Source organism: Cebus imitator, unplaced genomic scaffold (assembly GCF_001604975.1).
Source record: "Cebus imitator isolate Cc_AM_T3 unplaced genomic scaffold, Cebus_imitator-1.0 Scaffold402, whole genome shotgun sequence".
In the NCBI taxonomy this organism is placed as follows: domain Eukaryota; kingdom Metazoa; phylum Chordata; class Mammalia; order Primates; family Cebidae; genus Cebus; species Cebus imitator.
The window spans coordinates 1747390-1762446 of NW_016107717.1; the positions used below are offsets into that span (position 1 = coordinate 1747390).

The following is a 15057-nucleotide window of genomic DNA, read 5'->3' on the forward strand; positions in this document are numbered from 1 at the left end:
AGTAGATAACTTAGCCCCAGGTACTAAGTGCCAAAAAGCAAAGCTGGAAATACAGCTGCCTGACACAGTGACGGTGGCCTCATCTGGGCTGTTACCTGGAGAGAAGGGATGAAGGATTTGGGACGGCCCAGCATCTGACAGTACTCGAAGATCTCTGTCCTCTGGATCGCCTCAGTTGTCGCAAATTTCAAAAACTCTTGACTAAAGCCAGGGAATAACAATAAAAGCGATTGAGGAGTGGGGGCCGCGGGAGTTAAATCCTAGTGGATAGCCAAACACCAGCTGCAGCCTTTCATGGGAGAGTTTCCATCCTGGGCTGATCCCTGTGGTGGCTTTGAGAGAAGAAAGAGACTCTGGGCTCCCAGAGTGAGCGTTTCGCCTCCTCTTCCTCTCCCTCCGTGAGGCTGACAAAGGAACAAAACAGAACTCGGCAGGAGAGGAGGCGCTAGGAGGCAGAGGCTGTGGGAAGAGGGTGCTGCCTGCCTTCTAGGGTAACTCAGCAAGGCAGGCTACTTGAAGGGCACTGGGCCCTCCTCTTCAACACACAAAGAGCTGACCCCCATGCCCATAAAGCCTGTCATGCCTCTGTGAAGGGCACCCCTACTTTGAGCAAATTCACACAAAAGAGGGGAGCACTGAGACCAAAAGGCATGGCAGAGCAGGCGAGCACAGCTGAGCCAGAAATCAAACCACCGTCCGTACACTGGATATTCATTCCACCAGTGAGGATGAGGACGGAGTGAATGTGATCTGCTCGGGGTAGGTGGTGGGGGACACAAAAGTCTCGTATGACCCAAAATCTCTCTCATCAACAGCTTGCCATGGTGTTCAAAATCACCAGGTTATTCCTGGGGGCTGAGCAGGAGAATCACTTGAACCCGGGAGGTGGAGAATCTTGAGTCAAGATGGCACCACTGCACTCCAGCCTAGGGACAGAGCGAGACTCCATCCCAAAAAAAAAATAAAAAATAAAAAAAAGGCGGTGGGGAGTGGCTTTGCAGCCTGACTGCCTGGATTCTGAGTCCAACTCAGCCACACCCTAGCTGTACCATCTTAGACGGGTTATTTCCCCTCCCTGTGCCTTGGTTTTCCTCCTCCATAAGTGAAGATCACTTCTTCATAGGGTAAATATGTAACAATTAAAGGAAATAGTGCAAAGAAAACGCCTGATACAACGTAAGAACTTAGTGAATCTTAACTCTTATGGGGAGGGGATGGAGAGATACAGAACAGGGAGGACCGCTGGGGAGCAAATCGTGCGGTCCCTGCATTCATTCATTCGCTGTGAGAGCTGGTCCAGGGCGTCCTGTGGGAAAAGCCTGATGCTATGGCCACAGAGGATGTCACCAGAGGGACTCTAAGTCCTTACCCATAGCTATTTGTAGGGACGCTAGGGCCCCAAAGAGAGACTAAACATGAACTTCTCCCACTCTCCAGTTTTGCCCGGGGTGGGCTCTCAGAACAGGCCCAGGGCTTCCACACATAAAACATTAGTTTTTTTTTTTTTAAAGGAACAAAGTCAGCTTGTGGAGCCATGATGCCACCCAGTGGGCAACGGGCACAATACAACACAAAGGCAACAGCCCACTTCTTTTCAGAGCAGGACCTGGGGCCTGAGGCCCCTGCTGATGCTGTAATGTGGGGCCCACCGGGCATCTCCTTGCACAGACCTGCACAGATAACAATCCCAGATAAGGGGGCCAGCGATAGCTGAAATTCACATGAGAAAATGAAAAAGGCATCCATAAAACCCAACCTGGCTAAAACAATCCCATGGAAAACGTCCTTCCCATTTCCTTCACCCAGGTCACACACCTGTGGCTGCTGCCCAGCAAGACCAGATGGTCAGTCTTCACGGTGTAGTGGCCGAAGGGCACGTGAGCCACGAGGTAGCAGAAGTGAGCTGCCTCCACAAGCCCCTTCCCAGCTGCCGGAGGAAGAGAACAAGACCCAGTCACGGAACACACCCGTGTGGGGACGCCTCTTCTGGGTGGATAGGAGAGAGATGCAAGAGTGGCCTCGGGGGTCCGAGGGGAGACACCACGGGGGTATAAATGAATGAGCCTTTCATAGCGTGAGTCACAGGCCCCCACACCCCACTCCTTCTCCCGCCAGCCCGTTTGGCCTCAGATGTTACATTTCTCTGCAGCCAGGATAAGGCACGATTTCCCCTTCTCCCTAAAGGATTTTTGATGAGGAATTCTCTAAACATTTTAGTCTTTCCTGAGGGTGGAAAATGAAATGCCTGCACCTGAGCGAGGAAGGCGCCTACTGGGAGTGGCCGTTCTAAAACTAGGCTTCCTGGGGCACCGTTGCTTTCCCTGCTAAAGTCAAACATAAAAATCACATTCATTACTGACACGTTCCCAGTTTTGAAATGTTCCCCCATATGTTCTCCATTGCCTCAAAATTGAGTTAATTCAACTAGATACAATACCTAGCACAGTGCCTGGCCCCCAAGAAGAGCTCAACAAACATTAGCTCCCTTCCACTCAGGGTACTGCATGGCCTCCATCTGACTTGGCACAGCCTTACCCATAGCTATTTAACAGAGCAATATTTTTTAAAACCCCATGGGGGAGCACCATGATTTCTAGATGCTCTGCTTCCTGGCTAAATTTGAGAATCGCTGATCTGAAACATTCAATAGCCCCTAAGTGTTTATAAGGCCACATTCACAGAGAGACGATGGAAAGCAAGACTACAGGGTTACGCAGGGTGGTTCAGGCAAAAAAGAATTTTCTATCTGATTGAACTGGGTCACTGAGAGATTTACAGCAACAGGAGGCAAGGTGTCCCATGTGTTAACTCCATCCACAGGGAATCTGACCCAGGGCTAGAAGATCAGCTGCCGAGAGGAGACTCCCAACGCAGCAAAACACCAAGTCTCAGGAGCCAGGCCTGCATTCACTCACAGCAGAAATTTGGCAAAACAGAGAGGCAAGAAGGACACGTGTTTCCCTGGAGTTTCTTTCCCCAAAACATGGAGGCTCCTGGGTCCAGGAAAAGCCTGGGGCATAGACTCTGGCACTACCAAGAATCTGAGACTCTAAGGGCAGGATATTTAAAGTTGGCCTGGGTACCCTCCAGAGGAGAGTAGAGGGACAGTGCTGGTGTCACTTACCCAGGGTGTCCCCCATGGTGACAACTGCACGCTGATACAGCTCCGGGTCCCCAGCCTGATTTGACAGAATCACAGCCAAATGAGGCCTCCAGTCTCCCCACTGCTTTTCTCCACAACACTGAAAGGCGGCAGAAAAATAACTTAAATGTACAATCATTTAGGAATCGCCAAAATGTACCTAAAGACGGAGGTTGTCTATTTCCTGGTTCAGAAGTGGTCAGAGAACGCCCACTCTACCACCTGCAAGGCTGCCATTCATTGATTCAGAGCTCTCATCTTTAACAAAGCAAAACTTTCAGCAGAACACAGATAGATACATATACATGCATACATACATACATTCGCAAGGATATTGGAAAATGGATAAATAAAATGACATTGCTCACTTAATATTTTTCACATTTCTCCCCAGTGCCTGGCCCTCAAGTAGCTAGAGACAAAACTCAGAAAAACCCTGATGCTTCAGTGGGAGAAGGAAGATCAAATATCCTTGGCTCATAAGTGGAAGAGGCCACAGCCTGTCACAGAAGTCAGGGGAACACAGGCCTGCTTAATGTCTTACTAAATGGCTTATGTTTTCTGGCTTTAGAAAGCCCATTCACACACATCCTCTTATTTAATCTTCAAAGCAACCCTATGAAGTCTAGTTCCTATTGCCACTTTAGGAATAAGAAAATCAAGCCAAGTGGCCCAACTAGGACAGTGCAGAGGCAGCATAATTCCACCAGGGGGCAACAGAGAGTAGGCAGCGCGGTGGAAATGTACAAAGCCCTGCAAAAAATGGTGTTTTCCCTACCATCTCTCCCTAAGGCTGTTCTACTAAATGAAGAAGAATTTCAAGGCAGAAAATATCAATAAAGAAACAATATAATGTAATGGAAACAACAGGCCCCAACTCGAGTCTTGCATCTTACTAGCTTACTTACCTTGAGCAAGTTTCTTAATGTCTTTGAACCTTTCACTTTCTCATCCCTAAAACGGAGATCATAATTTCTACCTAACAGGGTTATTGTTGGTAATAAAATAAGATAGTTGTGTAAAGCACATTGCATGGTGCTTCACATTTTGTTTGCATTTAATCAATTACATGTAGATATAAATACAGACACACATGCACACACACAGTTGGAAGCTCAGCCGAGGAAAGAGATGATCTGCACACCCATCTACCTTCCAATAATAACTAAGATTTGGAGGTTAAAATTACTTGGTCTTTGTAATTATTCTGGGAAATAAAAGATGCTTTATCCAACTCAATTTTACACTCACTCCTTGTTGATCTGGTCAATGCAGTGTGAAGAGGATGATGACAATGACGGTGATGATAAATCACAATAGCAATAGCAGTTCTCATGTGTCACATCGAACCATGAGCCATATCCTGTGCTAAGCATTTCTCCTACTAACAATCACATGTGCTAAGTACTATCATGACCCACATTTTAACATGTAAGCCAAACTCCTTCTTGATGGATCTACAGAAACCAGCAAAAGAGAAGGAAATCCCTGGCTAAACACATACAGAAAAACACACACAAAGAAAAACTTAGAGGTCATTATTCTGTCTCCTCATTGGTGATTTGAAAAAGATCACTATAAAAGATCAATGGGGAGGTGGAGGGGATGCAGAGGAGAGAGAGAAAAAAAGAGAGAGGGAGAGAGAGAGAGAGAGCGCGCGCACCAAAATTCAATGGGCCAAGCATGGTGGTTGATATGTTCAGACGTTTTCTCTCCTTTAACTTTCACAATAACTATTGGTTAGGCACCAAAATCCCCATAAAGATGCAAAACTGAGGCTCTGTGAGATTAAGAAAGAAAGCCAAGTTCGCTGGCAGACAGGCATACAGAGTCTAGGTTAAACTTGTGTGAAACCCGCACAAGTCATGCTGTCCAGTTGCTGTAATTTTCCACCACCCCACCCATCACATGGAACTGAAGTCCAGCCCTTTAGTAAATGCTAAAATGCTGGGAAACTCCCTAAGATCAAATACTGCATTGGCACATCACCTCTGGCTCCTCCATTTGCTCATCTAAAAATAGGGGAAATTGAGCTAACTCTACTATTACAAAAAACCCAATGGACCATAGCTAATGATGTCATTTCCTGCATTTAGTGCTTCGTGACGTGATGCCATTCCATTGTGGAGCACAGGCCATTCTGCTGAATTGTGAGGCACACTCTGAGCTACAAGGCAGCCAGTTGATTTGATGATGGGGCATGAAAATCATTTCCCTTTTCTAGGAATTAGCCACAAGCAATAAGAAGGGCCAAAAAAGGGAAAATGTGAGGTCGATTCTTATTAAAACCAGTATTCACCAGAAACCCAAGTCTCAAGATCCGAGAGGAAGCTGCCAAGAGTAATGGAGATGGGACAGAGGTGCCTCCACGGGGAAGCTGAGAGGACACAAGGGGGAGAGGACCCCACAGCTCTCCCCACTGGCTGCGGGGCAAAGGCACACATGGAAAACTGTGGGTCCTGTAGAAAATGCCAGATGGCCTGGAATATGGCCTGGTCCATCCTCTGCACAAACCTAATATAAAGAACTGGAAATACATATCCAGGAAAGATTCAACTCCTTTAAAGGCACATACTATGAATAAACAAGCACAGATTGTGTGTAAATACACCGTAAGACAGAAGGAGGAAGGTAATGTGAGAAACAGAGGGAGCGAGAACATTCACCACAAAAATGTCACCATGAAACAAATGAAAAATTGTCACCAAAGATTTTGTCATGAATTTAAGTAAAATAATGAAACAATTGCTTATATGAAGCAAGAGCATAGATCTGAGTTATAAGAGCTCAGGAAATAGATGGTGGATAACAGGAGATGAATGGAATGTGCAGAGCTCAGGAAAAAATAGGGGGAAATTGAAGAAATAAAAACAGAAACACAAGGGCATGAAAGCAAGAGATACTGGCAAAAACACAGTAAGTGACAGAGGAAGAAAAAAAGGAGGGAAGAAAGAAGGAGGGAATAAAGGGGGGAGGGAGGGAGGGAGGAAGGAAGGAAGTAGAAGAGAAGGGAAGAGGGGAGGGAGGGAGGGAAAGCAAAAGGAAAAAAGAATAGAAATTATTAAATAAAAAATTCTAGGTATAATTCATATGTGTATAATATCTGAAATATGTGTACATGGAATTCCTGAAAAGGAAACCAATATAATGGAACAAAACAAATATTGAATGACATAATCCAAGAAAATGTTCCTGAGCTCTAACATATGAACGTACATATTAAAAGGGCATGCTATATATGCCCCAAGAAGAAACGATTCAAACAGCCAACACCAGGACATCATCTAAAAAAGTGACTGGCCGTCAAAGGTAAAGAAGGAATACACTGGGGCCAAAAGATCAAGTCTCCTGTGATGGGAAAACTACCAAGCTGGCCTCAGACTCTCAGCCACATCAACTCTAGACGGTTGAGATCAAGTATGTCCAGCTCTGAAGTGCCAGCGTGCAGTGGTGAGAAGCATTCCTCCAGAACTGCCAGGGGAAGCCTGCAGAACAAGCACAGGTCCTTTTGCCATTCACAGCACAGCAGGCAGCTTTGACATTTTGGGAAGATCGAGGTCTTCAGAGTCAGACAGACCCGGACAGATCCTGACCCCACTACTCACTATCTCTGATCTTGGGTAATTTTACACCTCTGCAGCTCAGTTTCCACATCTGCAAAGCAGAGAGAATAACTCCTACCTCCATGCATTAAACCAAATAAGACGCATCAAAGCACTTAGCACAGGGCCTGGCACATGGTAAGTGATTAACGAACTATTAATATTATCATCACGTTTCTTCCTGAAAGCCATCGCTGCGTTCCTGAGCAGTCCCCATCCCCTCAAGCCCTTGGGATGCCAGGGCGGTAAAGGAATCCTGTCATGGGGTACCGTGGCTGCCTGTGGAATCCTCCCCGACATGAGCTGGAAGAGGGTCTGCAGTGGGTCGTTGAGCGCCAGCGTGCTGGTGAAGCTGTGGGAAGAAGGACGGTCAGTGAGGACCCCGCCCAGAAAACCTCTCGACTCATTGCCCCTGAGGCTCAGGGCCTCGCAAAATTCTATTAGATTTTGGCAGCTTCTTTAGGCACGTGAGCATCTCCTTGCTTTCTGCTGTGCCTCTGTCACATCCTTTGGGAAGAGATGGCAAGGTCTGCACTCTCCTGTACACCCCAGCGAGAGCTCATTGTTGGGGGGATTTTCTGCACCTCGGTCTTGATGGCCTAACTCTGGAATAACCATTTCCGTAGGCCTTCTTCCATCACTGAGATGACCCACTGACATCTCAAAGGCCCCTGGAGAGCTGCAGCAGTGTATCCGGAAGCGCTTCTCCATGGGCCCCCCATTCCCAGCCACCCCAATCTCCCACTCCCTGCAGCCCTCCTCTGCGCCAAGCCCACAGCGCTCAGTGCCGTTTTTCTGGCTCATCAAGAGCCTGGGTCTGTAGTGCTTTTGCTCACAAGCACTAAATAGCCATTTTCAGTAACCAAAGAGGCGTGGAACAGGGGCCAGAAATGATCCTGCTGATGACAAACCATGGGATATGCTTAACAGGGATATAATAAGCTCTACAGCTGATTTGAGACTTAAGCTTACTCAGTGAGAGGTATTTTTCACAGTTCACTGGGCTCCATCAAAAATCAATGGCCCAAGGCAAAAAAATCTGTAACAGAGATGTATGCTACAATGTGGTGCTGTGGGATGTTCCTTTTCAAAGCCCGAAGGAAAATCATACTCAGAACACCATCCTTTATTTAACAGCACCCTTGCCACAGGAGCTCCGAGCATGTATCATAATACAACTTCTGTGTTCCTCACCATTGCAGTCTCAGAAGATAATAAAGTGCACCACGGTGTCACCAGTCTGCAGGAAGACTGAGGAGTGCAGTCATCATGAGACTCAACCGAGGCCGTCATTCAGAATGGGCCCCCGTGGTGGTACAGCCATTAGGCCCCCCAACTGACCTTAATGTGGAAGTATCTTTTTTTTTTTTGAGATGAACTCTTGCTCTTGTTGCCCAGGCTGGAGTGCAATGATGTGATCTCTGCTCACTGGAATCTCCACCTCCCGGGTTCAAGCAATTCTCCTGCCTCAGCCTCCTGACTGGCTGGGATTATAGGCGCCCACCACCACACCCAGCTGCTATTTGTATTTTTAGTAGAGATGAGGTTACACCATCTTGGCCAGGCTGGTCTCGGACTCCTGACCTCAGGTGATCCGCCTGCCTCGGCCTCCCAAAGTGCTGGGATTACAGGCATGAGCCACCGTACCTGGCAGAAGTGTCATCTTCTAATTCAACCTCTGCCCAACAGGATTTATGGCCAATTCAAATATAAACGAAGCTGAGAGGGTAGCTTCGCAGCTTTAACCAGCGCTAGAAGCTGAACACTTTGAGCTGCCTCTTTCTTGTTGTCTGACCCAAGTCTGCCCCTTACAGGAGGGCCTCTCACCCCACCCACCATATGCTAGGAGGAGCCTGAAGGACGCATTCAGAAACCCTTCTCCATCCAGCACCCCTAGACCCGCCACCTTCATTTGATCCTGGCTCTTTCGCTCTGTTCACTGTTTCATGTCCTTGTTCCAAACTCCTGGCTACGGACCCTTGCTTCCATCCCTAGCTCATCCTAGTTTGGGCATTTTTCCTGGTCCACGCTGGCAGCCAGATCACAGTGTGCTGGCGTCATTTCTGACTAAGCACACCCCTTCAGTCTCAACACCTCCCACTGCTGACGATGCAGACTTCTGTATCTAATTGTCAGTCCTATAACTCCTTTTCCCACCACAGCTCATGACCCTGCTACCTACACCCCTACCCTACTCTCAGTATCCAGAACTTCATCCCAAGAATAAGCAGTAGGAACTGCTTACATCAAAGACCCTTAGTCTCAAGGCTCTATCAGGTAAACCGGAGTGATCACCTACCCCTCATTATCAGAGCGAGCTACAACGCCCCACCCCCCAAGAGAGAAGGCTACTGCAATGTAAAAACCGACTTAATTTTTATGGCAGCCACAGTGGCTAGGCCTGTTGTCCTGGCGCTTGAGGAGGTGAGGCTATGTGTTCAAGGCCAGCCTGGGCAGCATAAAAACCCCTCATCCATTTAAGAAAAAAAAAAAACCTACTTAATTTTTGGAAACTCTGACCCAGGCCAATTTTGCTAAAACTTTTTATTCAATTTAGCAGGTAGAAAGAATGTATCTGTGTCTAAAACAGAGAAATGCTGTGTCCAGCTCAGAAGAGAGAACATGGAAAGATCCCTGGAGTGTAAGGCTCGTCAATGCATCTGGCATTTCTCCACAACCTCATCTTCCACCTTCGGTGAGGAGGCCTCTCTGCCCCACTGGTCTCTTTTGTTAAGTCCCGACTCACCCACTCATCACCCAGCTGTAGGTCCTTGGGTCCATCTTGCTGGACAGGAACAAGGCGTGACCCCACAAGTGGTTCTTCATGGCCCACTCCAAGGCTTCCTGAAAACCAAAACATCACAATCAAGAGTGCCTTTCCCACCTTTCACTGATGACAAGCCCCTGTGCTTACGCACTGCTGCCTCCTGAGCAGTTGAGGCTGGGCTTCCAGAAAACCCTTAGCGCCTCACATGGGAACGTGGACAGCCAGGAAGTTGATGATGTCGCCTTCACCAGCCCTCACCTTATCAACACCCACTGTGCTATTTCATCAGCTTCCCCTCAGACATGGTTGCTGGTTAGCCTCATCTATTTAGCAAAAGTTTCATAGCACTTGAATATCATGACTACAGTAAATACCAACGTATAGTATACTTGAAAAATACTAAAAGAAGAGATTTTAAGTGTTCTCATTAGAAAAAACCATGATAAATATGTGAGGTAATATATATGTTAACTAGCTCCATTTAGACATTCCACAGTGTGTGTGTGTGTGTGTGTGTGTGTGTGTGTGTGTTTATATATAGAGAAAGAGAATATACGGTATATTCATAGGAATATATGGTATATTCATATACCATAAATATATACAGTTTCCGTCAATAAAAAATAAAAGCAAAGATACAAAAAACAAGAAATTAAATATTTAAATGTAAAAATTAATACCAAAAGTACTTCAACTTCATTTTTATGAATTAATTTTGAAGTAGGAAAAGCCTTTCTAACTATGACCCCCAGAAACTTAATGATTTTACACAGAAAGCCCTAAAAACATAAAGAGCTCCAACAAATCAATCAGTGAGGATCAAAGATTCAATAGAAAAATGCAGAAAATCTATGACATATTCACAGATTAAAAAATATTCAACTTCATTGAATTCATTTCAAATTGCATTGGATTGAATTGAACATACTCATTTCAATAGGAAAGTCAGGCCTAGCACCGTGGCTCACACCGGTAATCCCCACACTTTGGGACGTGGAGGCTCACTGGGGCCCAGGAGTTTGAGACCAGCACTGGCAACACAGCAAGACCCCATATCTATAAAACATTTTAAATTAGCCGATAATTTTTTATTTTGAGACAGTTTCTCTCTGTCGCCCAGGTTGGAGTACCGTGCCATGATCTCGGCTCACTGCAACCTCCACTTCCCAGGTTCAAGCGATTCTCGTTCTTCACCCTCCCAAGTAACCGGTACTATAGGCTATGCCACCACGTCTGGCTAATTTTTGTATTTTTTGTAGAGAAAGGGTTTCTCCATGTCGTCCAGGCTGGTCTCAAACTCCTGGCCTCAAGTGATCTGCCCAGCTTGGCCTCCCAAAGTGCTGGAATTATAGGTGTGAGCCGCCATGCTCAGCCTTTATTCACTTCTCAGATTCGCACTTATCAAAGAACTTGAAACACACTGTGGTGTGAATGTAGGAAAATAACCACTTTTTTTGCATTGCTGGTAGAGTGAATTGGCATAACCTCTAAAAGGCAATGTGTCAATAACTATCAAAATTACAAATCATATCCTTTGACCCAACGCTTCTTCCTCTAGAAATTTATCTTACATATATTCTCTTATACTGGACAAAATGACAGTGGTTATTCATTACAACATTGTAATTGCAAAAGATTGGAAGTACTCTTAATGACAAGCTATAGGGGGTTTAGTTAAATTAATTATAATTTATCAGTAGAAGACTATGCCAACATAATAAATAATGAGAAAGGTATTTACAAAGGCTACAGAGCAGAGGTCAGCAAAACAGAGCCTACAGGCCAAGCCAGCACACTGCCTATTTTGGTACAGCCCATAGCCTCACAGTAGTTTTTACCTTTTTAAGTGATTGGATAAAATAAAAAAATAAAAATTTCATTATGCAATAAAGTTATATGGTAATTCAAATTTCTATGACCATAAATGAATTTATGGAAACATGGCCATACCCGTTCATTTATGTATTTTCTGTGGCTGCTTTCGCACTATAAGGGCAGAGCTCAGTAGCTGTAATAGAGACTCTGGCCTGCAAAATGTAAAATGCTTACATTGTACAGTTTTTACATCTGTCCACTTACAGAAAATGTTTGGCAACCCTAATAGTGATTTCTGAGACATTTTGTAAAATGAAAAAGGGAAGGTACAGAAATGGTATATACTATGCTAATTTAAAGGAAGAGAAAATAACAATATATGCATGAAATTTCTCTGGATATTTCAGAAAGAGAAATTGGGTGACTGGGGCAGGTGGCAGCATCATTTCCCAATTATATCTTTTTTATATATTTTAATTCTTGAATTAAATTGATTCAAATTTATTTTAATCATCTATCCAAATACTTAAATTTATATGAATTTTGTAAAGTATAATCTCAACTTCAAAATTAAGCTAGAAATCAATCTCCATCTGTTTAAAGTACGGACAGTCCCTTCTTTATGAGTTTTTGACTTTACAGTGGTGTGAAATCAATACACATTTGGTAGAAGCTGTACTTCAAGTGCCCAGACAACCATTCTGGTTTTCACTTTCAATAACATATTCGATAAATCACATGAGGTATTTAGCACCTATTATTAAACAGGCTCTGGGTTAGATGATTTTTTAGGTTAAGGTAAACGTTCTGAGCACTTTTAAGGTAGGCTAGGCTAAGTTATGATGTTGGGTTAGTTGTATCAAATGCATTTTCAATTTATGATATTTTCTATTTAATGATGGGTTTATTGGGATATAAACATTGCAGTGAAGGAGCATATGTATTTAATATTAATAGGCAAGCCTTAGATATAACAGCAGGGATATTTGTAAACAAATTTCCTAGAAATTAATTTGGTGTATATATAAAAAACCTTTTAAAAGTGCATACCCTTTATATAACCAATAATTCCACTTCTAGGAATATGTACTAAAAAATTTAAAAGATTAGGAAAGACTTATGTAACAAGATGTACAAATGGTGTAATTTATAATGGTTGACAAAATTGTAAACAGCCTAAATATTCAATAATAGTAGAATAGCCAAATAAAATATGATACATTAATATGATGCAATATTGTGTAACTATTTTTTAAATGGTGCTATTGGAGCATATTTAATGCCATATCATCTCAAGTTTAAGAAAAGAAATATGGCCGGGCGCCATGGCTCACGCCTGTAATCCCAGCACTTTGGGAGACCGAGGCAGGCAGAACACAAGGTCAGGATTTTGAGACCAGCCTAGCCAATATGGCGAAACCCCGCCTCTACTGAAAATACAAAAATTAACCAGGAGTGGTGGTAAGCACCTAGGAATCAGTTGAACCCAGGAGGTAGAGGTTGCAGTGAGCAGAGATTGCACCACTGCAATCCAGCCTGGGTGACAAAGCGAGACTGTCTCAAAAAAATTTAAAAAGAAGAAGAGAAATAAACAATTATATATGCCATTTTATTTTCTTTTTACTATATATGCATGGAAAAATGCTGGAAGTAAATATATCAAAATGTTAACAGGTATTACCTTTTTTCTTTTTAGCTTTTTCATTTTTAATTTTTGTGGGTACATAGTAGGTGTATATATTATGGAGTAAAAAGATGAGATATTTGGGTACAGGCATATAATGTATAATAATCACATCGCAGAAAATTGTGTATCCATCCCCTCAAGCATCTATCCTTTGTGTTACAAACAATCCAGTTATGCTCTTTTAGTTATTTTTAAATGTACAATTAAATTATTATTGGCTATAGTTCCCCTGTTGTGCTATCAAATACTAGGTCTTATTCATTCTATTTTTTTGCACCCATTACCCCACCCCTCCTCCCTCCCAGCCACCCCTACTGCCCTTCCCAGCTTCTAATAACCACCCTTCTACTCTATCTCCATGAGTTCCATTGTTTTGATTTTTAGATCCCACAAATAAGTGATAACATGTGAGGTTTGTCTTTCTGTACCTGGCTTATTTTACTTAATATTTCATTGTCTTTTAATGGTAGGGCTATGGGTGTTTTTATTTTCTTTGTTGTGTCTTTCTGAACTTCTCGCATCCTCCCTGAAATAAGTATTTACTATTCACATAATTGGAAAAGGGGTGAGTGGCGGAGAGGGATGGTGATTGCTTTTGGGGGAAGGGCATACTTGCCTTCTTCCTTCCAAAGTAGAGCAGTCTAGTGAATTTCTCCACAATCTGTGCAGGTGTCTCCACACTTGGGGGGATCTCTCCAGTGAGCAGGTTCGGGGTCCCAGAGCTCAGCACTGGCCAGTCCTCATCGGTCAGTCTGATGAGGTTGGCCACAGGGGGCTGCCGTTTGTACTTCTCCAGCTTCTTGCAGTCTTGCATTAGCAGCTCAGCGATGTCAGACCCCACCATGGACTGTAGGGCAAAGAGGATCATCAGGGGAGAATCCTATGAGTCCTCAAGCTGGCAGCTCCAGCTGGAGATGGAAGGCACCAGAGCCTGCCTTCTTCAAAAAGAGGCCAATTATGCGATCATAAGGCAGTCCTTTCTTGGATTGCTGTATTTCAAACTTCAGCATCATTATCATGGTTGTTTTCTGCCTGTCAGGAGCTACGAACCTTACCAGGAACATTCACAATTTCACGGGTATATTATTTGGCTGGTGCAATAACCCAGAAACTGTGTAATATTCCCAGACCAAGGAAGAAGATCATCAGGGGAAAGATTTGCGTTAGCAAACTGGCATCGACATTTGAGCAATTTTTTCCCTTGGGGCAATTTGTGGCTTCTTTCATACTGCTTTTCATAATCATGCCATAAACAGAATCTTATCTATCCCAAGAAAACTCAAATTTCAGCCTGCACCTGCTCTCCCACCAAAACAGTAACTCACCCCATTCTGGCGACAGAGGAGAACCAAGAGTTGCCACAGTAGAGCTGAGTCTCTGCTCCCCAGCGTCTCGGATCTGCAGCTCTGGGCTGCTTTCTGCTGGCAAAATGTCATAATATCCACCTTATGTACATCTTCCCTACAAGGAAAAATTTAGGGAGTGAAGAGTGAGCAGGCAGATAGTTCCCTGTTTCGGACAGCAGGCTCCTCCTAAGCGTGCAGGTGCCGGCTGGGCTGTGGTTGAGATGGAAGTCTGACAAGCCAGGGCTAAGGTAATGAGCCTGTACCTATAGGATAGTTCTTTTCTTATAGAACAGGAGGAAATTTCAGAGATTCTCTCATGCACTCAGCGTTCCCCCCCCCCATTTTACAGATGAAGAAGCAGAGGCTCAGAGACCTGAAGTGACTGCACAGGATAGCAAGTAAAAGCAGACTCAGAAGTCAGACAATACTGGGTCTAAATCTGGGTCTGCTCCTTCTCTGTTTAGACAAGTTTCTTACCTCCTCTGAGCCTCAGCTCTGTCCCCTAACATAGGGACAGTAGAAGAACCTACCTTCATACAAAAAGGAATTAGAAAATCGTGGGGCATATATTAAGGAATCAGTATGATTGGCAGTATGATTTGCTCAAGATCATCCAATAACGTCAAGAGCCAAGTTAGGCTTAGTACCCCCGTATCTGAACACCCAACTTGCTCTTTTGCCCTATATCTGTACACCTG

At 44.3% G+C, this 15057-nt stretch overlaps 1 protein-coding gene across 9 annotated transcripts in view; it reads right to left on the bottom strand.

Annotated features, from left to right (window-relative positions):
• Positions 1-15057, bottom strand: part of LOC108289411 (protein transport protein Sec16B) — a 50669-nt gene that overhangs the window by 16346 nt on the left and 19266 nt on the right. For all 9 annotated transcript variants that reach the window (XM_037731470.1, XM_037731471.1, XM_037731472.1 and 6 more), the window contains 7 exons: positions 14339-14474; positions 13630-13860; positions 9491-9588; positions 7015-7096; positions 3125-3242; positions 1816-1927; positions 96-201 (listed from right to left, as the gene is read on the bottom strand). In XM_037731470.1, coding sequence (XP_037587398.1) covers positions 96-201; positions 1816-1927; positions 3125-3242; positions 7015-7096; positions 9491-9588; positions 13630-13860; positions 14339-14474 — 883 coding nt within the window. The remainder of the gene's footprint in view (positions 1-95; positions 202-1815; positions 1928-3124; positions 3243-7014; positions 7097-9490; positions 9589-13629; positions 13861-14338; positions 14475-15057) is intronic.